Here is a 25,360-nt window from a genome sequence, read left to right as displayed (position 1 = left end):
GAAAAATGGAAAAAAATCTATCGAGGAAACTTTTTGAGAGCTGCTGTGACGTCATTACACTGTGTCTCATCAATGTTCAGATTTGACTACAAAACCTATGGAGTCCTATACTATACTGTTCATAATTAAATAAATAAATATTTAATTAAATAAATAAATATGGCCTCATGCAAATACACAATCAACCAATAAATCTCTCATAAATATATAAAAAGATCATGAAATTGTGAAAAACCTGCATACTGATTTTATATAAGCCATTATATTATTCAATATATTTCATTTTGCTTTAAAAACCTCTTCATTATTTTAAAACAGCATTTTGAAATATTCATTTTATTTATGTGGAATATTATTATAATTCTGTCTTTTTTCAGAAGCTCGTATTTCAAAATCAATATTTTCCAAAGTAGCTTTGTTTTTATTTCATGTTGATGTTTTTCACAATGGCGTATTTATTTCATGAAGAACTTTTTCAGGAGAATGGGTCTATCTGTCAATCAGTGAAAGTGGGCGGGATCAAAACGCTCATTGGCCCATCCATGGAAATCGACTCATATTCCTCGAAACCCGCTCAGCGGTGTTCCAGTCAGAGAGATGACATGTTTCAGCGATATCCGCGTGGCTTTGCTGACATTAGAGATCAAATAGAGACAAACAATCTGTCTGCTGCAGAAGATGCAAACATGAACGACTCTGTTTTTGTAGTTTGAGGGTTTGTGTGGACCAAACCACAGAGGAGCTCCGGTAGTCCCCTGTTGAAACATTCCTCATTCTTACGCCATTCACTCAGAGCTCACATTGTGCCTTATGTCGGCTCGCAGGAGGCGAACTAGCGGACCGACAGTCAGACCAGGCAGCTGCGGAAAGCGGAACAAGCCTGCTGAGGCCTCCTGAACCTTATATTTTTCTATTTTCAATGAGACAGTGATTATAATCAGGTCCTCTGATTTTATTTTTCCCTCCCTTCAAAATGTTGAACCTTTCCTGCGATGACGTTTCTGACCGTGGTCGGAAAACGCAGCGGAGATCCGGGATTGATTGAGCAATTCTGCAGCCAGGGTTTACTCCAAGAATCAGGCTCTGTAGTTTGGAGGAAACATTTTTTTTACTATTACTTTTCCAGGGGACAGGGCAACAGACCCTTAACTTGCGCTCACACACACACACTCGCGCTGCCTGGGCACTCTGATTTACACGTAATTTAAGACGTATTTTGACTGCAGGACCTGAAGTAGAGACTCTCTGGGATGATCTCATAAACTCAAACATGGAAACATTACAATGTGGAACTATTCAAAATAAATAAACCTGATCTTTTAACACTCCATGTACATCCATGCATTTTTACTGAGATAAGCACAGGCAACTGCTCCATGTGGCTATCAGGCTAAAAACATTAAGTGGTAGCCCCCTCCCAAACGTGGCATGTTGCGTTCATGGAACTCCAGTTCATAGAAGTTTTGTGGAACTCCAACAACCACCCAGCCTAACTACTAGATGTTAATAAGAAGATGAAAATTGCAGAACCGACCACAAAATCACCTGAATTATGCACACTCGCCCAAAGCCACTTTTATCCGCAAATTTAGAACAAAAACTGTCCAATTTCGTGTAACACTGTGGATGTGTTGAGGTGCACACTGCCCCTAGTGTTGAGGAGTGTGCATTGCGCCGTCACGTTTTTTTTTTTTTTTTTTTTTTTTTTTTTTTTTTTAACTTGTCCTGTCCAACAGCTAGGCAGACAGATGAGAGCTGAGGGCCTCTTGGGTTGGACATATTTTACTTTAACAAGAGGGGTTATTAATCTTCAGACAAACCAAAGGTATGTCTGAATAAACCCCTTTTGTAATTGAGGCCAAACTTTATTAATTTCAAACATGTCTGAAAATCTTTGGTGTTGGACCGGACGGAAAAGGAAAGAGGGGAAGAAGAAAGAGGGACGTTAGAGAGAGGGGGGGTAGGGGGTGATAATAGGAGGGGAAGGGGGATAAGACCATGAAGCAGCATAAAGCAACAAGTTTACTGGTTGTTAATCATTATGGTAAGGTTCAAATGTAAAAAAAAAACAAAAAAAAAAAGGGCGGAGCCTGTCCACACACACACTCAAATGTTATAAACACACCTGTTAGTTGCAAAAATGTCCACCTGTCGACATGTACACAAAACAGATAGTGTTCACACGCATACTTATGCCTTAAAACCAACTAGTGTGAAATATTTCAGTCATTCAGTCTGTTGAGCTGACACCTGTGCTCAGGTGAGTGTTTATGTTCTTCTAAAATGGATGGTGGAACGTGAAAAGAAGGAGGGAGAGTGCCCAGCCATCCCCACCCCAAGACCCCCACCGCACCAGCAGCGGCAGCCGGATTCCCCCCAACACCACACGGGAACCGGCAGGGAACAACCGCCGCCCGGGCGACCAAGCCCGCCACCCAGGCCAGGGCCAGCAGGGCCGCCGCAAGGCCCCCAGAGCCAGAGAGCAGGGAGGCACGGAGGGAAAGAGGGCGCCGCCCCAGCCCAACCAGGAGAGCAGCCCCCCCGCCGCGCCGGGAGAACCCAACGCAGGGCCCCACCGGAGAAGGACGCCCACAGCCCCAGACGAGCACCCCACCACCACCCAGGAGTTCCGGGCATCCCCCCGCCCCAACCCCAGGTACGGGCCAGGACCCCCCAAGGGAGACCCACTCCGCACTCCAGGCAGCCATCCGCCCGGCCAACGGTTGGTCCAGGGAGGAGCGAGGCAGGGGCCCGCCGCCCCCGCCCAGGAGGGGGGAACCCCGGGGAAAAAAGAGGGCCCACAAGGGGTGTTGTAAATATGGCCCGACCAGGCTCGGCCACAGTTGGAAATTTGGCGGGGCCCAGCACTCAGGAGCAAGGACCAGAACCCACCCCCCAGGGACACGAACACCCCCGGCTCAGATGTAATGTGAACCCCCCCACCGCGCGGAGAGAGCACCGCCGGGCCCAGGAAGCCAGCACCCCGGGGACACAGCCGCCGTTGCAAAGGGGCCCGTACCCCCCACCAGGGAAGAGGCAGGGGACAGATGGTCCTAGGTCCCACCTTCCTTGCAAAATGTGTGTGCGTGTATGTGTGTTTGAGAGAGTGTGTGTGTGTGCATGTGTGTGTGTTTATGTTGGGATGTATATATTGAGGGGGGAGGGGTGTGTGTACTAAGGGGGGTGCGGTTAAAATTGGCGGGTAGGGCACTAAGGGGACGTCTCCTGATTACTCACAGTGACGTCCCCTCACCCTCCCCACCAAGGGGCCCTAAATGTCTAAGGTGCGGTTAAAATTGGCGGGTAGGGTGCTAGGAGGACATCCGCTGCTTGCTGGCAGTGATGTCCAAGCACCCCCCCTACCAAGGGCCCTACATGTCTAAGGTGCAAATAAAACCGAAAGAGGGGGGGCCCACTCCATACGGCAACCACAGGAGGGGGGTCACTGCCTAGTAAACCCCCCCCCCCAAGGCTCATCGCAGGCTAAGCCCCCCACCCCCTCACCCTATTATGAGGTTATATGAGGAAGGGGGTAAGTTGGGGACAGATGATAGACTGTCCCCCGGTGGTCAAACAGCCGTCCCCCGCCCCCCCCCCCCCCAGCAAGGGGGCCAGGCCCACCCAGCCCCGGGGCCCCACCCCCGGAGGCGCAGACACCCCAGGCCCAGCACCACCACCCCCACACAGAGAGAGGGGAGCCAGAAAGCGCCGGCCCCCCCCGGAGCAAGCCCAGGCCCCCACCCCCAAACGCCGGCCCTAGAAGAGCTCTGGTCAGGCCTCGACGGGACCGAGGCAGCCAACCGGCCGGGGAAACCGCCGATGGCCTCAGCGGAGACCCCGACCCGTCAACCCCCCCTGCCCCGTACCAATAGTGCCCCCCCCCCTCCCCCAGAATGCCCCCCCACAGGACAGGGCCGACAAGACCCCCACCCCACCCCACCCCCAGACCCCGCAGCCGAAGCGGATGACACCCAGAGCGACCGGGGGCCCCAAGAGGGTTCTCCCGTCCCGCCCCAGAGCCAGGGAAGGGCCGATCCCAGCCCCAGGTGTAGACGGGAAGCCCATCCAGCGCCGCTGGGCCCCCCCCCCCGAGCAGCGCCCCCCGCCAACCCCCCCCAGCACAGGCAAAGGGACCACCCCCCCAAGCCAAGCCAGACCACCACCCCACCCCCCCCACCACGCACCCCCACACCCAAGCCCAGAGGACCACGCAGCGCCCCAGGCCGCCCCACCCAGGCGCCGGACCCGCCCCCCCGACCAACGGAGCCCCCACCACCCCCGGCCAGGCACCGGAGGCCCCGACCCCCACCCCGGCCCACGGCAGAAGGGCAAGGAGCAGCGACGACCATGCCCCCCCCACCCCCTAAGTCACGGAGTTAGCTATGGGAGACCAGAGAGACCGAATTCTTTCAAAGTTACTTGAACTTTGGGCTGACATTTTTTCCAAGCTGATATGATCAAGCAGCAGATTTCTGTGTTGACTTATATTTATATTTTTTTTGCTTTTCCAATTTATTAAAATAGTTGCGCCGTCACGTTTGATGAAGCATCTTCGATCGATGTAGTCAGGGTGCTGCTGCTCATGTCTGAGTAAAGGAGTAGCCAATCACAAAAGTGCCTCCGCCTTGTCTGGTTTGATTGACAGAAAGACTCATTCTCCTGAAAAAGCTCTTCATGAAATAAATCAGCCATTGTGAAAAACAGCAACATGAAATAAAAACAAAGCTACTTTGAAAAATATTGATTTTGAAATCCAAGGTTCTGAAAAAAAGACGTAGAATTATAATACTATTCCACATGAATAAAATGAATATTTTAAAATGCTGTTTTAAAATAATGAACAGGTTTTTAAAGCAAAATGAAATATGATGAATAATATAATGGCTAATTTAAAATCGGTGTGCAGGTTTTTCACAATTTCATGGTCTTTTTATATATTTATGAGAAATGTATTGGTTGATTGTGTATTTGCATGAGTTCATATTTATTTATTTAATTAAATATTTATTTATTTAATTATGAACAGTATAGGACTCCATAGAAAACGCATCAGAGACTAACTAAACCTGATCACCTTTGTTTATTGTATTTCTAAACTACAGTCATGAATAAAGACATTTCTTAACTTAGCAAATAAACAAAAATAAAATAAAACCTGTTGCTAAATAGAATAATTACCTGTTTAAATTAACATTAAACTGTTAATAACAGTTTTAATAACAATAATAGTTAATAACAAAGACAAGACAAGCCGTCATTTTGAAATTCTTATTACAGTGGGAAAAAAAACAATAGAGAAATTTACTTAATTTAATTGAAATTAGATTAACATATTCATGAAGTAGAGATGTAACATAATAAAAGAAAAGTGAACAAAATTAAAGATCTTTGGAATTCAAATATTTTTCACAGACAATCTGCAAAGATTTTAAAGCTGTTTCTTGTTTCTGTTTCTTATTCAAATATTTTTTCAATAAAAAAATGTGAAAGATTTAAATAAATTCACAGATTTTTTCAGGTTAAGACAAAAAAAAACACTTAACATTTTATTTACAGTACAGACCAAAAGTTTGGACACACCTTCTCATTGAAAGAATTGTCTTTATTTTCATGACTATGAAAATTGTAGATTCACACTGAAAGCATCAAAACTATGAATGAACACATGTGGAATTCTATACATAACAAAAAAGTGTGAAACAACTGAGATTATGTCATATTGTAGGTTCTTCATAGTAGCCACCTTTTGCTTTGATTACTGCTTTGCACACTTTTGGCATTCTCTGGATGAGCTTCAAAAATGTTGAGAAATGCAGAAATGTGTGCTGCAGATCCCACGTTTTCCACTAGAGGGCAGCACAGCAGCTTCAGTCTTTGTCATTGTTGCTGTGTGAGCCTGAAGGAGCTTCAAAGTGAGCTGCAGCTTGGTTCAGACAAACCTCCACATTCACACACAGATGTGATCCTGAAGAAGTCTGAACAGAACATTTCAGGAGAACTCTTCAGTCCAGAACATGAGCCTGCATTGTTCCTGAAACTGGGATCAGAGTTCTGCTCTCTGCTCCAACAGAACCACCTTCATGAGCTCCTGGTTTCTTCTGGATCCTCCAACATTCAGACGCTCTCTGACTGAGTTCATGTCTGCACAGAAACCTTCAGGATTCTCTTCTTCCACACGTCTTTCACTCTGAAACTCTCTTCTGAATGTGGATCATCTCAGTCAGACGTTCAGCAGCATCAGAGCCGTGCATGTGCTCCTCCTCATGAGTCCTGAAGCTGCACCGTCAGCTGCAGAGCTTCAGAGCTGCTTCCTTCTCAGACTTTCCACTTTCTTTGGCTCTCTGGCTCTGATGCTGCTGCTGCTGCAGAAAAACCAGCAGCTGCAGAAAAACTCTGCAGAGACTCACAGAGAGAGGATGGAGGCAGCAGATGAAGCTGCTGCAGACTGACAGCTGATGGAACTGAAGCACTTTCTACATTCTAGTTCCAAATGTTCTACAGAATCAATCAGAGGTTGAAAGTCTTCCTCAGTACTCGAGTACTTTAGTTCAGCAGCTCCTCTTTTCCTCTAAGGTGAAGCTTCATGTGGACGACTTCTTCTTCTCTCCTCTTTTCTGGAGCTTGGGCTCCATGCAGTCTGATCAGCTCTGATTTGGGCTTCAGTTGATGTTTGTGATCAGGAACTCTGGATTCTTCTTAGAAGGAGACGTTCTGCCTCTTTAGCAGAGAGCAGAACGTTGATCTGATCTGTTGGAAGCCACTCCATCCTGAAGCTGCACTGCTGAGTTCCTGTCCACCAGGGGGCAGCACTCCTTCCATCCAGCTGCAGGAAACCTTGATCTTCTGTAGAATCTGCAGCCATTCAGACACGCCCTGTTACTGAGGAACACAGACGGCCTTCAGGAATGTGGTTCACCGTTGGCTTTGATTATTAAATCTTTGCTTGTCCTGACTTGTTCCCACTCTGACTTCAATCTGCTCCTTTCTCAGTTTCTGCTTCACTTTTAGGATCTTGTGGATTTGAAACGTTGTGATTCTAACAGACATGGAAAGAAAAGCTTCTCAGCTTCACTGTCAGCCATTTTCCTGAGCTGCATGTGAACAAACTCTCTGTTCCTCTGAGTCTGAGCTGTTTCCAGGAAATAGTCAGGCCCCTCCCTTCAGCTCCATCAGGAGTTTCTGCTTCAGTGTCAGTAGATGACAGATGAGGGGAGTTCATGCACGTCTGGATGCAGAAGGTCACATGACCTCACCTTTCTCAGTCACTGAGATCAACAACCTGTCAATCAGCTTGAAGCTCCGCCCCTCCTCTCAGCTGCTGTCAGGTTTTATTCTTGAACCTGTTCTCTGTCTTTAGTTCAGGAAACAAACATCCTGCAGCTCCTGACAGTCATTTCACCTCCAACAAGAAGCCCCGCCCCCTTTTTTCATGTCAAGACAAAACCTGATCAGATCCTGACGTTCTGACTGTGGGGCAGTGGCTGTTCACTTGGTAGACAACAGGCAGGTTGAGGGTTTGATTCCAGGAAGGCTCACAGTCTGAATCTGACATTAAAATTCCCCTTCAGCTGTTCCACCTGCTGCCCCGCCCCCCTGTGCTGCCCCGCCTCCATCCAGGTGGACTCTTCCTGGTTGTGAATCAGTGATCAGTGCTGCAGCTGCGTTGACACGGTGAGGGAGACTCTTCTTCCTCTTCATCTCTTTGAAGAAACTGAAGTGAGTTTGTTTCTGGAACTTTGTCTTCACTAACTTGACTGTTTGTTTCTGAATGTTTGGAGAAGATCTTCTTCTTTCTCTGCAAATTCTAATCACTCTGCTGTTTCCAAAGCTTCATCATTGTTTATTACTGATCAACAACATGGAGGACTCTTCTTCATCAAGTCAACAACAATCAGCTTTTTTCATTTCTCTCTCCAAACCTTCCTGTTCTCCTCCATCCAAGTCTGTGTGTGAACTCATTACTAAAGTAATAGTTTACAGTTCCAGGTAACTGTGAGCTGGAACTCAGTAGAGTCATATTTCCTCATTCTATGTTCATGTTCTCTCAGATTCCATCAGACAAACATCCTAGAATAGAAATGTTTGTAGCAGAGAGACCATGAGGCATTATTTGATGAAAACAAAGATTTTTCTGCTTTTCTTCACCAAATATAAATTCTAGTTTTCATCTCTTAAATGGTTGTTTTCAATCTGCTGTTAGTCTGCACTGACCCTAAACTTTAGTTGTTGTGATCCTCCTGGGTGTGTCTTAACTCTTTTTAGCAGAGAGCTGTCTGTCTAGTTTTTCTAGTTCAATCATTTGAACTTTGAGAGTTCAAATAAATAAATATCAGAATAAACTTGTACAATTATGAGAAAAAACTGGTAGGATTGTTGGTAAGAGTCAATATTATACAACAATAAAGTTAGAGTTAGAGTTGTAGCTGCACGGTGGCGCAGTGGTTAGCGCTCTTGCCTCACAGCAAGAAGGCCTCCGGTTCAAGTCCCAGCTGATGGACGTGAAAAATCAACATCAATGTTCTCCCCGTGCATGCGTGGGTTCTCTCCGGGGTCTCCGGGGTCTCTGGCTTCCTCCCACCGTCCAAAAACATGCTTCATAGGTTAACTGGCAACTCTAAATTGTCCCTAGGTGTGAGAGTGAATGGGTGTGTGATTGAGGACATTCTACCCTGCGACAGACTGGCGACCTGTCCAGGGCGTCCCCTGCCTTCGCCCACAAGTGGCCGGAAAGGGAAAAACGGTACAGAAAATGAATGAATGGGTTGGTCATGTGAGAGGCTGCCACGCAGGAAACTAGGGTTTGATTCCCGGAGGGGAATGAACAATGGAACTGGGGGCAATTACCATATCAAGGGCAAGCAATGAACATCACCCAATCGGGGCCCTTGGGCCAAACCTTTGCCGCTATTGCCTCCTGAGCACGGTTCTGACCGCTCCCCCAGGGGATGATTTCGGCAGAGAACAAATGTGGGATAAATACAGTAGAATAAATTCTTTACATGGGAATGAAAGTCTTCCATTGATAAAGTAATAGTCTTGTTGCTAAGAAAAGACTAGGAAACAGTCTTTCATTCAGAATCATTTTAACAAACAAGGAAATACTAAGACTTTTAGTGAGTGGACATTGTTTTATGATAAGTTGAAGGACATTAAAGAGAATTTCAGGACACTGGACGTCTTCAGAAGAAGATTCTTGACCCACAGGAAGTGGATTTCTGGCAGCAGTGGGAAATACTTTTTCTCATAAAAGTATTGTTTTTTAGGGCAGTCTTAGTACTCAGTGGTTTAATGGAAACACAGGAGGGAGCCCCTCCCTCTAAAAGCAGAGGTGGTAACCATGACAACCAGAGCAAAGCTCAGAGGTGAGATGAACATCTCCAACTGTCCATGATCTTCTCCATGTCAGAGCTCAGGACTCACACCAGCAACCTTCATTCTTCACAGGAACCAACCTGGACCTGGACCTGGATCCAGCTGGGGGTCCTTCAAGAGTGACTGGTCAAAGAACTGGAATCCAGACTTCAAGGACGTCCATCTAGGAGTGGAACAGTGAGTGTTTGTCAGAGTTTTTGGAGTCTGGATTCTAGTTCAGATGATCAACAGTTTTCAGATGAAGGACTTCAGGTCTGGTTCAGTTCTGGATCTCTCTGATCAGACTCACTTGGAGCATCATGTGTGTGATGAGATCTTTTCAGTTGAGTCTTCTGAGAGTCTCTGAGAGACATCAGAGATGTTGGAGAAGAAAACATGTTGACTGCTGACTCTGACTGACAGCAGCTCCAGTCTAATGAGAAGAATCACTGCAGACTCCTAGGATTCAGATTTTCATGCTTTCCAAACATCACATTGTTCTAGTTTGACTTTCTGCTATCAGAATTTCTACATTTTTGTTCTCTGGGATTTTCTACATCATTCCAGATAATAGGGTGCTTATCAACCAAAGCACAAACTGAACTTCTGTAGTTCACTGAACTACAGAAGTTCAAAGTGTTTGAAGCATTTCTGACTAACACGTTGGCTCCTCCCACTTTGTGTCATTTCTCTTCTTCTGCTTCATAATGGTTTTAAAGATCAGACCAAGTCAAAGTGTCCTCTAGAGCTCAGGAACCTCAGAGAAAGTTGTTGAAGAAAAGCGATGACTGAGAGTTCATAATCCCAAACAGACAGCAGAGCTTTGATCTAAATCTGAAGAAGATCAGAGAAGATCTGTGAGTCTAAGAGCAGAGATGTTGGAGAAACTTTAAACAGAAATGAATCTTTTAATATTTTCTGATTTGAACTAATGTTTGGATTAGAAAAGAAAAAGCTTAGTCAAATATTTTAATGAAAGTCTTGAATAAAGTTAATGTTATCGTTAACCGCAGAAATTATAAAATATTAATGCATAATGGTTAGTGTCCATAAAAATGGTAAATATAAGTTTTTCTTTGTCTCATCAACAAACTCAAACGTTAAATTCTTCATTCTCTTCTGGTCTAAATGAGAATCAATGATCCAGTTTTCTGTAACTCTGATTCATCTGTGAGTCAAAACTAACGTTGGAATCAATGCTGTTCTGGAAACCACAGCATTCATGATGCATTTATGATCTGAGATGATCCAAATCCAAAAGAACTCATCAAACACCATCATGAAAGAAACTCACTTCTAATAAAATAAGTGTTTTTCTATCAGGATCCATCAGAGACTCGGAACTGGATCTGGATCTGAACCCAGCTGTGTTTCCTTCAGGAGTGACCAGTCAATGGGTGATTTATGTACGTAAATGTTGAAACTGCGTCAAATGAGGGAAATTTTTTCATTCCAACAAGTTTTTGACTCTCTCACAAACATTTCTATCTTCATTGCGTTAGTCTTGGTGTGTACAGAAAGAATAAAGCTAATTGTTGCTGATTCTCCACAGACTGGACCAGCACAGTTCAGAGACTTCCAGTGGTCCGTCTGTCCAGCAGCATCAAACACAGCTGGACTCCATCTTTCTGGTCTGTACATGAACAACAACTACTTTCCCATCATTCTGTCCACAGTCGTCTCCATGCTGCACTTTGGACACCAGTGGGCTGTCAGTGTGTCCAACATGGAGCTGATGTTTGGCTCCATGACTTCACTCTGATTGGCTCATTCATCTGGAATTCTGTTGCAGCTGCTGGAGGACAACATTGTCACTTTTGTCAAGAAGGAGCTGAAGAAGATCCAGAAGCTTCTAAGTCACAGGGAGGATGAGGAGGAGCTGGAGGATGAGGATGAAGAGCAGAAGAGCAGCAGAGAGTCTCTGATGAAGATCACAGTGAACTTCCTGAGGAGAATGAAGCAGGAGGAACTGGCTGATAGACTGCAGAGCAGTAAGAGGATTTCTCTGCAGGTTTCAGCAGCTGATAAATGAAGATTTACTGATGTCTGAACACATGGAACCACAGGGATTCAAACCCTCATCATTCAGGGCTGCAGAGACTTGATTCACTGTTTGTTGTCTTTTTTCAGGATCTGCTGCAGTTTGTCGACATGAAGTCCAATCTGGTCTGAAGAAGAAGTTCCAGTGTTTGTTTGAGGGGATGGCTAAAGCAGGAAGCCCAACCCTTCTGAATGAGATCTACACAGAGCTCTTCATCACAGAGGGAGGAAGAGGAGAGCTGAATGAAGAACATGAGGTCAGACAGATTGAAGCAGCATCCAGGAAAGCAGACAGAGCAGAAACAAGCATCAGACAAGAAAAGCTCTTCCAACTCCCAGCTGGAAGACCAGAACCAATCAGAACCGTGATGACTAAGGGAGTGGCTGGCATTGGGAAAACAGTCTTAACACAGAAGTTCACTCTGGACTGGGCTGAAGGCAAAGCCAACCAGAACCTCAGCTTCATATTTCCATTCACTTTCAAAGAGCTGAATGTGTTGAAAGAGGAGAAGTCAAGCTTGGTGGAACTTGTTCATCACTTCTTCCCTGAAACCAAACAAGCAGGAATCTGCAGCTTTGAAGACTTCCAGGTCCTCTTCATCTTTGATGGTCTGGATGAGTGTCGACTTCCTCTGGACTTCCACAAGACTCGGATCCTAAATGACCCTAGAAAGTCCACCTCAGTGGCTGATCTGCTGACAAACCTCATCAGGGGGAACCTGCTTCCCTCTGCTCTGCTCTGGATAACCACACGACCTGCAGCAGCCAATCAGATCCCTCCGGGATATGTTGACATGGTGACAGAGGTCAGAGGGTTCAATGATCCACAGAAGGAGGAGTACTTCAGGAAGAGGTTCAGAGATGAAGAGCAGGCCAGCAGGATCATCTCCCACATCCAGAGATCCAGAAGCCTCCACATCATGTGCCACATCCCAGTCTTCTGCTGGATCACTGCTACAGTTCTGGAGGATCTGATGAAGAGCAGAGAGGGAGGAGAGCTGCCCAAGAGCCTGACTGACATGTACATCCACTTCCTGGTGGTTCAGGCCAAAGTCAAGAAGGTCAAGTATGATGGAGGAGCTGAGACAGATCCTCACTGGAGTCCAGACAGCAGGAAGATGATGGAGTCTCTGGGAAAACTGGCTTTTGAGCAGCTGCAGAAAGGAAACCTGATCTTCTATGAATCCGACCTGACAGAGTGTGGCATCAATATCAGAGCAGCCTCAGTGTACTCAGGAGTGTTCACACAGATCTTTAGAGAGGAGAGAGGCCTGTACCAGGACGTGGTCTTCTGTTTCATCCATCTGAGTGTTCAGGAGTTTCTGGCTGCTCTTCATGTCCACCTGACCTTCATCACTTCTGGACTCAACCTCATGGAAGAAGAACAACAGAAAAAGTATTGGTCTTCTTTTCATTTTCAAAACAGCTCAGTCCAGTTCTACCAGAGTGCTGTGAAGAAGGCCTTAGAGAGTCCGAACGGACACCTGGACTTGTTCCTCCGCTTCCTCCTGGGTCTTTCACTGCAGACCAATCAGAGTCTCCTACGAGGTCTGCTGACTCAGACAGGAAGTAGCTCACAGACCAATCAGGAAACAGTCCAGTTCATCAAGATCAGTAAGAATCTGTCTGCAGAGAAAAGCATCAACCTGTTGCAGTGTCTGAATGAACTGAACGATAGTCCTCCAGTGGAGGAGATCCAACAGTTCCTGAGGTCAGAACGTCTCTCCACAGATAAACTGTCTCCTGCTCAGAGGTCAGGACATCTCTCCACAGAAAAACTTTCTCCTGCTCAGTGGTCTGCTCTGGTCTTCATCTTACTGTCATCAGAAGAAGATCTGGAAGAGTTTGACCTGCAGAAATACTCTGCTTCAGAGGAGGCTCTTCTGAGGCTGCTGCCAGTGATCAAAGCCTCCAACAAAGCTCTGTAAGAACTCATCTTCATTGAACAGATGAATCTGAGTGGAAACATGGAAGTTTTCATAACTGCTATCTGTCTTTGTTTTGTTTTTTTCAGACTAAGAGGCTGTAATCTGTCAGAGAGAAGCTGTGAAGCTCTATCTTCAGTTATCAGCTCTCAGTCCTCCAGACTCAGAGTTCTGGACCTGAGTTCCAACAACCTGCAGGATTCAGAAGTGGAGATATTGTCAGCTGGACTGGAGAGTCCAGACTGTAAACTGGAGACTCTCAGGTCAGGTTTCATCCAACTGTTGATTCTGTCCAAGTTCTGTCTGTTTTTCTCTTTTTTGGAGAAAGTGTTAAATAGACAACAGTGCAGACGAAACGGCAGAGGACTGTTGCATAGAACGAAAAGCAAAACCACCCTAGAAAAGAAAATTAAAGCCTCAAGCGGCATTGTATGGCCCGCAGACGCAACCCGCCTTCCACGCTCCATTGAAAAACATTGGCGTTGTAACGGTGCGCCACTTTGCTAGTTTGCCACGCGCATGCTGTTCAAAATCTACAACTACTGATTCCAACATTTTTTCCACAGTAGCTTGCCATTGATGCCCAAAAAGTTTCAAGACGATCGATGAAAATTCCAAAGACAAGTTTACGTTTGAATCCGGTGGCAAAGGTGTTTTTTATAGAAAAACCAAGATGGCGGCCTTTTCCCGAGATCAATGGTCGACGAAACTCCATAGGTGATTGTAGACTTACGCTTGGGACATGCGAGTCAAATTTCGTGAAAATCGCTCGAAAACCGCTGGTCGCCAGTCTGTCGCAGGGTAGATATCCTCAATCACACATCCATTCACTCTCACACTCACACCTATGGACAATTTAGAGTTGCCAATCAACCTATGAAGCATGTTTTTGGACGGTGGGAGGAAGCCGGAGATCCCGGAGAAAACCCGTGCATGCACGGAGAGAACATGCAAACTCCACACAGAAAGGTCCCCCATTGATGTTGTGTTTTTCATGTCCCCCAGCCGGGACTTGAACCGGGGGCCTTCTTGCTGTGAGCTAACCACTGCGCCACCGTGCAGCCCGCCTTTCAAATTCTTCAACTTCTAATTCCAACATTTTGTCCACAGTAGCTTGCCATTGATGCCCAAGAAGTTTCAAGAAGATCGATAAAAATCCCTAGGACGAGTTTACGTTTGTATCCATTACTAAAGGTGCTTTTTTTGAAAATTCAAGATGGCGGCCTTTTCCCAAGGTCAACAAAACTTCTTTGGTTATTGTAGAATCAAGGTTGTGTCACAGTCTGTGACTGCTGCGGGCCATAATAACCCTAATCCTAACCACATTCAGACATTTTGGCCCTGTGGATCCTCATGTTTTTCAAGGCCCCTCTACAGTTTAGAGATGTCTGGAAATGCTTTCAGAGGAGAACTAAAGACTTTTTCAGCTGTTTTTCTGCAAAACCTGCTTTTTCCGGTCAGGATGAAGAGAGAAAGGAAAGTTTAGCTCTGCTTCATTCTGTTCTTGTGGTGAACGTCTTTGAATTTCTGCAGAAAAACTTCATGCTGACCTGGATTTTTCCACACTTCCAATAGTTTGTTTTCCAAAACTCCCACATGAAATCCAACACTTCAACAAGTTTCTAAATGTGCTTTTGAGTGTTTAGTGTCTGCAGTATCTTTCCATGAAACAACTGAATGCTTTTCTTTTCTGTCCTCTTCAGTCTTCATCTGAATCTGTGTAGAACCTCATGGAAACTTCAGCAGTTCAAGGGGAAACATTGATTCTGTCACAGCTGTGGAAATCTGATCTCTAATTGAAGATTCCCACTTTAAACCAGAATGATCTGTTGACTTTGATTCTTCAGACTCTTGTTGTGTCTGTGATCTTCAGACACTCAAATATTGCATTGCTCTGTCATTTCTCTCCCATCAAATGTGCCGTAAATATCTGAACTAGTTCAGCAGCAGTCCTGGTCATGAGCTTTTTTTTTTTTTGTTCCATATTTCAAATGAGAAATTATTTTGCAACTGTCAGTTTTCAGTAACCTTTATGTTTTTGGGTCAAAATCCAAAAGAAATTACCTAACCGTGAAAATAATATAATGTCAATAATATAATATAATGTCAAATTCCTGAACCTCCACCTGCATCACTGCTCCTGAACACACTTTTCTGTCTGATTTCAGGTTGAAGAACTGCAGTTTGTCAGAGATCAGCTGTGAAGTTCTGGTCTCAGCTCTGAAGAAAAACCCGTCTAATCTGACAGAACTGGACCTGAGCTGGAACAAGAACCTGCAGGATTCAGGGGTTCTTCATCTGTGTGGTTTTCTGGAGAGTCCAGACTGCAGACTGCAGACTCTGAGGTCAGACTCCATGTTTCAGTTGTGTTCAGATCAATATGATGACAAAGTTGTGTTGACCCACAGTGAGCAGAAATGTCCAGATTCTGATCTACAGCAGCATCTTCCTGCAGCTGCTTGTTCTCTTCAAAGATCTGCAGAAGAACTTCTTCTTTTCTTCCTGTAGCTGCTTGTTTCAAAGCTGTCTGCTGACATTTGTGCTCCACAAAGTCCTGCTTGCAGCCATCAGCTCTTCTTTGTGTCTTCGCTCCAACAGACTCCTTTAAATCGCGTGCAGAAGAAGCAGCCGTGCACGCTCACATGCACTCTGAGTCCTGCTGCTGTGTTTCAGCAGATGCAGCTGAGAGTTCAGCGGCTGATGTTTGTGAGCAGACAGTGACAGAGTCATGCTGCAGCTGGATGCTGCTCTGACAGACACATCCTCCACAAACATCCTCACCTTTTCATACACAAACATCATCACATCATCCATCAAAGCTCCCAGCAGCTTCTGACTCTTCATTCAGAGCTGAAGTCATGGATCAGGGATCAATGTCCAACATTTGCTGCTGACTCTTCCTCATCACTTCCTTCTTCTCTCTGCTTTGATCTGTTGGAGCTGAAAGTCTCTGCTTGAAGGGCTGCAGCAGAGAAGGACTGGAAGATCATCTCCTGAAAACTGGGAGGAAGACTTTCCAGCATCCTGCTGCTGAAATTCTCCCATGATTCAGTGCTGTTTGGAGAAGAGCTGAGCAGAAAGAGGAAGTGGACTTTTTCTGCTGTTGCTGCAGAAACATCAGTTGGTTTGGATGCAGCCACAGGCTGATGTTTGACTTTCACACATCTGGACTTCTTTCCTGAAGCAGCTGCATGTTGTCCTGAATGTTCCTGAATGTTCTTCTTCTCTGCTTCTGCTGGACTCTTCTGATCTGCTGCTGTTGCTTCACATCTTTGGACTTTTTCTGAACTTTCTGGTCTTCTTTGGCTCTGAACTCTTTAGAAGAAGTGAAGGATGAAAAACAGGAACTTTGTCTTTAAACTCAACTCTTTGTTCTGGATTCAGGCTGTATGGCTGCAGTTTGTCAAAGACCAGCTGTGCATCAATGGCCTCATCTCTGAAGTCCAACCCGTCCCACCTGACAGAACTGGACTTGAGCTTGAACAACCTTCAGTTTTCAGATGTTCAGCAGCTCCAGGATCTGGTGGAGAGTCCAAATTCCAAACTGCAGACTCTGAGGTCAGTAGAGGGTTGGAGTTAGTCCAGCTGCTTCCAGATGTTTGGTCCTAAAGTTAGTCTGAGAGCAAAGATGCAGAGTTTCATGTGAAGCTGCAGCTTCTCAGTGAAGCTCTGAGGAGAATGATGACAGGCTTCAGGACAACAGTCAGCCAATCAGAGCAGCAGAAGCTCCAACAGGTGAAGATGACAGGAAGCTGCTGCTCTGAACAGGACTGAAGCTCCTGCTGCTCTTTCTGCTGCTGTGCTGCATCACTGACTGACGGACCAGGATCAGGAGACACTCCTTCATCACTTGCGCAAAATCCCCCAGAATCCAGAGATTTACAGAACAGGTCATTCAGCCTCTGTGATACTGTTTCAATCAAATTCTCATCTGCGGCTCCGGCTGATACCGATTCGGAAGCTAACGGCAGCTACTAGCTACTTATTCCTTTTTTGTATTGGATCTTTGTAATCAATAAAGTTCTAGAAAAAAACATAAATAAATAAAATACGGGGAAGTGTGCACAAGCCACCAGATTTACGCAGATCAATAAGCAGAAAATTGTTCTTCAGTTTATAATTTGTGTTTTGCCTGGTTCTTCTATTGATCCTAACATTGTTATATACTCTCTATGAATGAATGTTGGCTCTGTTTGTTTTTATGGTCTTGTCATTTGGGCCTTGAGTCCGTCATAAATTATTCATTCAATTGGCTCTTGAAAATGAACTTACAACATTTTTTGTATGCCCAAAGTGCCATTGTATTTACACCTTTGATGATGCAATGAGGATATTACTGTATATCTCAATCAAATTTTGACTTGTAAATACACTGACCAAAAATATAAACGCAACACTTTTGTTATTGCTCCCATTTTTTATGGTATGAACTCAAAGATGTGAAACATTTTCCACATACACAAAATAACCAGTTCTCTGAAATATTGTTCACAAATCTGTCTAAATCTGTGATAGTGAGCGCTTCTCCTTTGCCAAGACAATCCATCGCACCTCACAGGTGTGCCATATCAAGATGCTGATTAGAAAGCAAGATTATTGCACAGGTGTGCCTTAGACTGGCCACAAGAAAAGGCCACTCTGAAATCTTCAGTTTTGTTTTATTGAGGGGGTCAGGGCACTCAGACAACCAGTCAGTATCTGGTGTGACCACCATTTGCCTCATGAAGTGCGACACATCTCCTTTGCATAGAGTTGATCAGGTTGTCTATTGTGGCCTGTGAAATGTTGGTCCACTCTTCTTCAATGGCTGTGCGAAGTTGCTGGATATTGGCAGGAACTGGAACACGCTGTCGTATACGCTGATCCTAACCCATCCCAAACATGCTCAATGGGTGACATGTCCGGAGATTATGCTGGCCATGCAAGAACTGGGATGTTTTCAGCTTGTTTTCAGCTTCCAAGAATTGTGTACAGATGCTTGCAACATGGGGCCGTGCATTATCAAGCTGCAACATGAGGTGATATTGTTGGATGTACGGCACAACAATGGGCCCCAGGATCTCGTCAAAGTATCTCTATGCATTCAAAATGCCATCAATGAAATGCACTTGTGTTCTTCGCCCATAACAGATGCCTGCCCATACCATAACCCCACCACCACCATGGGCTACTCGATCCACAACATTGACATCAGAAAACCGCTCACCCACACGACACCACACACGCTGTCTGCCATCTGCCCTGAACAGTGTAAACTGGGATTCATCCGTGAAGAGAACACCTCTCCAACGTGCCAGACGCCATCGCTTGTGAGCAATCAAGTCGGTAACAACGACGAACTGGAGTGAGGTTGAGACCTCGATGTGGACGACGAGCATGCAGATGGGCTTCCCTGAGACGGTTTCTGACAGTTTGTGCAGAAATTCTGTGGTTATGCAAACCGATTGTTTCAGCACCTGTCCGAGTGGCTGGTCTCAGACGATCTTGGAGGTGGACATGCTGGATGTGGAGGTCTTGGGCTGGTGTGGTTACACGTGGTCTGCGGTTGTGAGGCCGGTTGGATGTGCTGCCAAAATCTCGGAAATGCCTTTGGAGACAGCTTATGGACAGAAATGGACATTCAATTCCCTAGCAACAGCTCTGGTGGACATTCCTGCTATCAGCATGCCAATTGCACGCTCCCTCAAAACTTGCGACATCTGTGGCATTGTGCTCTGAGATACAACTGAAGATTTCAGAGTGGCTTTTTCTTGTGGCCAGTCTAAGGCACACCTGTGCAATAATCATGCTTTCTAATCAGCATCTTGATATGGCACACCTGTGAGGTGCGATGGATTGTCTTGGCAAAGGAGAAGTGCTCACTATCACAGATTTAGACAGATTTGTGAACAATATTTCAGAGAACTGGTTATTTTGTGTATGTGGAAAATGTTTCACATCTTTGAGTTCATACCATAAAAAATGGGAGAAATAACAAAAGTGTTGCGTTTATATTTTTGGTCACTGTACTTCTGACACCTGTCTTCTTCTTTCTCTTTCGGCTTTTCCCATCAGGGGTCGCCACAGCGAATCATCCTTTTCCACCTCACCCTATCATGAACATCTTCTACCCTAACGTTAGCCAACTTCATGTCCTCTGTTAAGACATCCATGTATCTCCTCTTTGGCCGTCCTCTTGCCCTCCTGCCAGGCAGCTCCATCTCCAACATCCTTCTACCAATATATCCACTATCCCTCCTCTGAACATGTCCAAACCATCTCAGTCTGGCTTCTCTGACTTTGTCGCTAACACAGGCAACATGAGCCGTCCCTCTGATGTACTCGTTCCTTATCCTGTCTAACCTGGTCACTCCTAAGGAGAACCTCAACATCTTCATCTCCGCTACCTCCATCTCAGCCTCTTGTCTCTGTCTCACTGCTACCGTCTCTAACCCATAGAGCAGAGCTGGTCTCACCACTGTCTTGTACACCTTTCCTTTGAGTCTTGCTGGCACTCTTCTGTCACACAACACTCCTGACACTTTCCTCCAACCGCTCCAACCTGCCTGCACTCGCCTCTTCACCTCTTTTCCACAATCCCCATCACACTGAACTGTTGACCCCAAGTACTTAAACTCCTGCACCTTCTTCACCTCAGTCCCCTGTAACCTAACGCTTCTACCTTGGTCCCTCTCGTTCAGACACATGTATTCTGTCTTACTACGACTGACCTTCATGCCTCTTCTTTCCAGAGCAAACCTCCACCTCTCTAGCTGTTCCTCCACCTGCTCTCTACTCTCACTGCAAATTACAATGTCATCCGCAAACATCATTGTCCAGGGAGATTCCTGTCTTACCTCGTCTGTCAGCCTGTCCATCAACATAGCAAACAAAAAAGGACTCAAAGCTGATCCTTGGTGTAGTCCCACTTCCACCTTGAACTCCTCTGTCTGACCTACAGCACATCTCACCACCGTCATACTTCTCTCATACATGTCCTGAACTACTCTGACATACTTCTCTGCCACTCCAGACGACCTCATACAGTACCACAGCTCCTCCCTCGGCACCCTGTCATACGCCTTCTCTAAATCTACGAACACACAATGCAGCTCCTTCTGACCTTCTCTGTACTTTTCCATCAACATTCTCAAAGCAAAAATGGCATCAGTGGTGCTCTTACGGGGCATGAAACCATACTGCTGCTCACAAATCTCCACCTTCTTCCTAAGTCTGGCTTCCACTACTCTTTCCCACATCTTCATTGTGTGGCTCATCAACTTTATTCCTCTATAGTTGCTGCAGTTCTGCGTGTCACCCTTGTTCTTAAAGATCGGGACCAGAACGCTTCTCCTCCATTCCTCAGGCATCTTCTCACTCTCTAAAATCCTATTGAACAACCTTGTTAGAAATTCCACTGCTGTCTCTCCTAGGCACTTCCATACCTCCACAGGTACGTCATCAGGACCAACGGCCTTTCCGCTCTTCATCCTTTTCAGAGCCTTCCTAACCTCATCCTTTCCAATCTCTGCTACTTCCTGCTCCACAACAACCACATCTTCCTCCCTTCTTTCCCTGTCATTTTCCACGTTCATCAGCTCCTCAAAATACTCCTTCCATCTTTTCTGTACACTCTCTTGGGTTGTTAGCACCTTTCCATCTCTGTCCTTAATCACCCTTATCTGTTGCACGTCCTTCCCATCTCTGTCTCTCTGTCTGGCTAGCCTGTACAAGTCCTTCTCTCCTTCCTTTGTGTCTAACCTGTCATATAGCTCATCGTAAGCTTTCTGTTTGGCCTTTGCCACCTCTCTCTTCACTCTACGCTGCGCTTCCTTGTACTCCTGTCTACCTTCCTCAGTCCTTTCTACATCCCACTTCCTTTTAGCCAGCCTCTTCCTCTGGACGCATTCCTGTACTTCCTCATTCCACCACCAAGTCTCTTTACCGTCTTTCCTCTTTCCAGATGACACACCTAGCACCTTCCTACCTGTTTCCCTGATAATCTCTGCTGTAGTTTCCCAGTCATCTGGAAGCTCATCCTGACCACCCAGAACCTGTCTCAACTTCTGCCTAAATTCCTCACAAGTTTCTTCATTCTGTAGCTTCCACCACTTGGTCTTCTTTTCTGTTTTCCCTCTCTTCTTCTTCCTGACCTCCAGAGTCATCTTACACACCACCATGCGGTGCTGTCTGGCTACACTCTCTCCTACCACCACTTTGCAGTCATTAACCTCTCTCAAATGACCTCGTCTACATAGGATGTAGTCCACCTGAGTACTCCTACCTCCACTTCTGTATGTCACTCTATGTTCCTCTCTCTTCTGGAAGTAAGTGTTGACTACAGCCATTTCCATCCTCTTCGCAAAGTCCACCACCATCTGTCCCTCCAGATTCCTTTCCTTCACACCAAACCTGCCCATCACCTCCTCATCACCTCTGTTGCCCTCACCAACATGCCCATTAAAGTCTGCTCCAATAACAACTCTCTCTCCTCTGGGAAAACTCTCTATGACCTCATCCAACTCACTCCAGAATCTCTCCTTCACTTCTAATTCACAGCCAACCTGTGGCGCATACCCACTGACTACATTCACCATCACCCCTTCAATTTCTAACTTTAGGCTCATCATCCTGTCTGAGACTCTTTTCACCTCTAGAACACTGTTTACAAACTCCCCCTTCAGAATCACTCCTACCCCGTTTCTCTTCCTATCAACACCATGATAGAACAGTTTGTATCCTCCTCCAATACTACGTGCCTTGCTGCCCTTCCACCTTGTCTCCTGCACACACAGTACATCTACCTTCCTTCTCTCCATCATGTCTGCCAGCTCTCTGCCTTTCCCTGTCATTGTGCCAACGTTAAGAGTCCCTATTCTCAAACCTATGTTCCTGCCTTTTCCCTTCTCTCTCTGGCCACGGACCCTTCTGCCTCCCCTCTTTCTTCCACCAACAGTAGTCAAATTTCCACCGACACCCTGTAGGTTAACAGCATCGGTGGCGGTCGTTGTTAACCCGGGCCTCGACCGATCCGGTATGTCTAAAGTGTTGTGGATGATTCGCATGGTTATTTTGGCAATTTTTACGCCGGATGCCCTTCCTGACGCAACCCTCTCTATTTATCCGGGCTTGGGACCGGCACAGAAGTTACTGGCTTGCAACCCCTGTGGCTAGATTGGCTAGTACTTCTGACACCTGTAAAACCTCAATTTTTTTTAACCATTTGTGGGAAAATATAAGTGCAGAGCAAACAGTTAACACATCAGATGTGTAATTCAAATATGCCATAAACAATATATGTCTGGAAAAAATATGTGCTTATAAATTATATTGTGCACATATATTACCAGGGAAGACGCATATCAAACAAGTGATACATTTAATATCCAGAGACAATACATGTTCTAATGCAGTATCATAGTAATATAGCATGTCAAAAAATACGGCAAATGGTAACAACGGAGGATATGATTCAGAAATGCTACAAGATACAAGATACATTCTTCAGTATATTTACTGATATGACTTTGGATCACATTCAGAACTTGTATATGACCAAAATAAGACACAACCAGTATCTTCTGTATGGATATCTTCAGATATGCTGCCTGTCTGAATATGCACCAGAAATGGTCCAGATACTTTGGATATTTAAGAGAGTATCCCCAACAGATACTTATAGATTCTGGTTCTTTTCATGCAGTGTGTCTCTCTCATTTCTCTCTGCAGGTGGAAGGGATGGGGCTGATGAGACTTGATGTTCCTCCTGGAGGAGCAGAGAGGAGCAGCAGCAGCAGCTGGTCTGCAGAGATGTTGTGACTGGACGGTGTTCCTGGGAGGTGGAGAGCAGAGTGATGGAGGAATCAGAGGAAGTGGAGATGAGTGTCAGAGCTGCAGCAGGAACTGATCTGAGATCAGCTCCACTGTCTCTCTCAGCATCAAGTGGACAGTTATTGTGCTGCAGCTCCCCCGGTGGACTGATGGAGAACTGCACTTCCTCTTCTCATTCTAACTTGGAGTGTTGATCTGAAACATGGGTTGGATTCAGATGTTCAGCAGCTCCAGGATCTGGAGAAAAACAAATCTGCAGACAAACAGATTCTTTTCTAGATCATCACTTTCTTCCTTTATCTACATTTGATGGACAGATGTGAGTTTGGGATGGAACAATCAAGGAATGAGGGAATCATTGATCAGACAGAACATTTCTGGATGACATAGATCTATGTGTGGGTCAGGGGAAAACACAGTCAGGCGTTGGTTCCTGGTTCTGTCTTTGGAACAGGGACAGAACCAGAACTCTGGATCACAAGATTCTGGTTCCAGATGTTTCACACTTGATTTCTGTTCTCCAGAAACTCTCATTGACAAACAAACACAGAGTTTCATTCAGAAACCTCCAACATGGTCATGTGACCAGAATGTTCATAGTGGAGACATGGACAAACGCTGTGGTCACATGACTCACTGGTTTGAATTCAAGTCCTTTGAAGTCAGTTTTTGGAGCAGAAATCCCGTCTGATCTCAGTTAGTGAACAAAAGTCTCTCAGTTGAATCATTTTTCTATCATCTCTGTTCTGTTGATGATCAAATATTGACTCGTGCAGTTTGAAAGACTCAGAGTTTTGCTTTGATTGATGTTTTCCACAGTTTTCTGACTGAACTTCCTTTTTCTTTGGTGTTTTGTGGGTAAAACTCTGTTCTTTTTCATGCTGACAGCATTTTTTGCTGCAGTTTTAAAGAAGTTTCATCTGAATCCAGTAGAATCTCCTCGTTTTCTAGAATGTCTAAACTAGTAGAAACTTTCTGAACCTAAAGCCTGTTTTCTCCAGAGGACATGAATGAACAGAGTGGATCTTAGTGAGGAATGACAGCCTCTGGATACAGAGAATCACTTTGATGCAGCTGCTGCAACAACATCAACTGCATTGAAGCAGGAGGGAGAAGGGAGACACCTGCTGGCTGTTTGCAGAACTGCATCTTAGTGTCAAAAGGCATCAAACTGAAAGCTGTCTGTAAAATTCCTGCAGCCTGTTTGGATCTAATAAATGCTCTTTTGAATCAACTCTGTGTTTTCTATTGATTTCTGTCTTCATTCTATCTTTGACTCACAAACAGACTTGAATCTTTAGCCTTCCCCCTCATCCTGTTCCAGCTGTTCTAATCTTCATGTGTTTGGTTCCTTCTCAGTAGAAATGGGTTGGAAAAGAGCTTTGGAATGTTCAGGTGGTGCTGATGTCTTTCTAGATGGGGGTGGGCAGAACAGATGAGAGCTCCTCCCTCCTGATTCAGAGGGGAACAGTGGGCAGCAGCTGAAAGGAGGGAGTGGAAATGGGCAAAGTTCTCTGCAGGTTTCTCCTTTCCAAGAACAGAGGGACACGACTCAATGAACAGCAAAAGCTAAAGAGTTGGAAAACATGCCCAAAGCTGCAGCACCACCTGCAGAAAGATGCTTCCTCTTTAGGCTCCGCCCCTCCACATCAAGAAAGATCAGAGTTTCTGCTGAGCTGCTATTGGAGCTTTAGGGGGGTCAGATCTTTAGGAACATTTGCTGTCAATGAAACCAGGAAGAAAAGTGTTTTTTCTCCAGGAAAGTAACCTGAAATTAAAGTAAGTCTGAGATGAGATTAAAAACTGCTTTTTGTGGGCAACCGTCAAACAAGTGGGACAATCCTCTTACGAGTCTAAAGCGTTTAGATCAAAGCATCTTCAGGTCCACAATATTCTTTCTGAACTTTCCATCCTAAAATGAAAGAAAAAGAGATTTGCTTTTAAAGTTTATCATTGTCTTTTTTTCAGATTGAAGATTGCTGGAGAAAGTAGACCAGCTTGTTGCTCAAGGAGGAGTTCTCCCCAACTCCATGCATGAATGGAGCTCCAGATCCCTGAGCTGTGCTGAATACTTTTTTTTGCTTGACCAAACCCAAAGTGGGAGGAGTCATCTTTCTGCAGTTCCTCTGAATCATGGACAGAAGTTGTAGATGTTCCACTAGAACAGTGTTTTCTTCTTCTGTGGATGTTCTAGTGTTCTGAGCACATTGGTAAAGTCTGCTGCATTTTCTGTC

General features: G+C 45.3%; 1 protein-coding gene across 1 annotated transcript; it reads left to right on the top strand.

The window, feature by feature from the left end:
* Positions 1–10,489: 10,489 nt before the first annotated feature.
* On the top strand, positions 10,490–24,359 carry LOC144988666 (NLR family CARD domain-containing protein 3-like). The gene is made up of 8 exons (XM_078939305.1): positions 10,490–10,521; positions 10,904–10,982; positions 11,144–11,342; positions 11,482–13,315; positions 13,406–13,579; positions 15,485–15,661; positions 16,701–16,874; positions 23,025–24,359. Exons 1-8 carry the CDS (start codon positions 10,490–10,492, stop codon positions 23,041–23,043), a joined length of 2,688 nt encoding a protein of 895 aa, XP_078795431.1. The 3' UTR covers positions 23,044–24,359.
* The last annotated feature ends 1,001 nt before the right edge of the window (positions 24,360–25,360 follow it).

Source organism: Oryzias latipes, chromosome 2, assembly GCF_053564925.1.
Source record: "Oryzias latipes strain Hd-rR chromosome 2, Olatipes_Hd-rR_3.1".
In the NCBI taxonomy this organism is placed as follows: Eukaryota; Metazoa; Chordata; class Actinopteri; order Beloniformes; family Adrianichthyidae; genus Oryzias; species Oryzias latipes.
This window is presented reverse-complemented; position numbering and strand designations above follow the sequence as displayed.

Excerpts from the sequence above, each read along its gene's own strand:
- LOC144988666 (XM_078939305.1), top strand. The coding sequence starts at position 10,490 with ATGATCCAGTTTTCTGTAACTCTGATTCATCT. Across the intron at positions 10,983-11,143 it reads AGCTGGACTCCATCTTTCTG|CTGCTGGAGGACAACATTGT; the intron begins GTCTGTACATGA and ends ATTCTGTTGCAG. Across the intron at positions 13,580-15,484 it reads TGTAAACTGGAGACTCTCAG|GTTGAAGAACTGCAGTTTGT; the intron begins GTCAGGTTTCAT and ends GTCTGATTTCAG.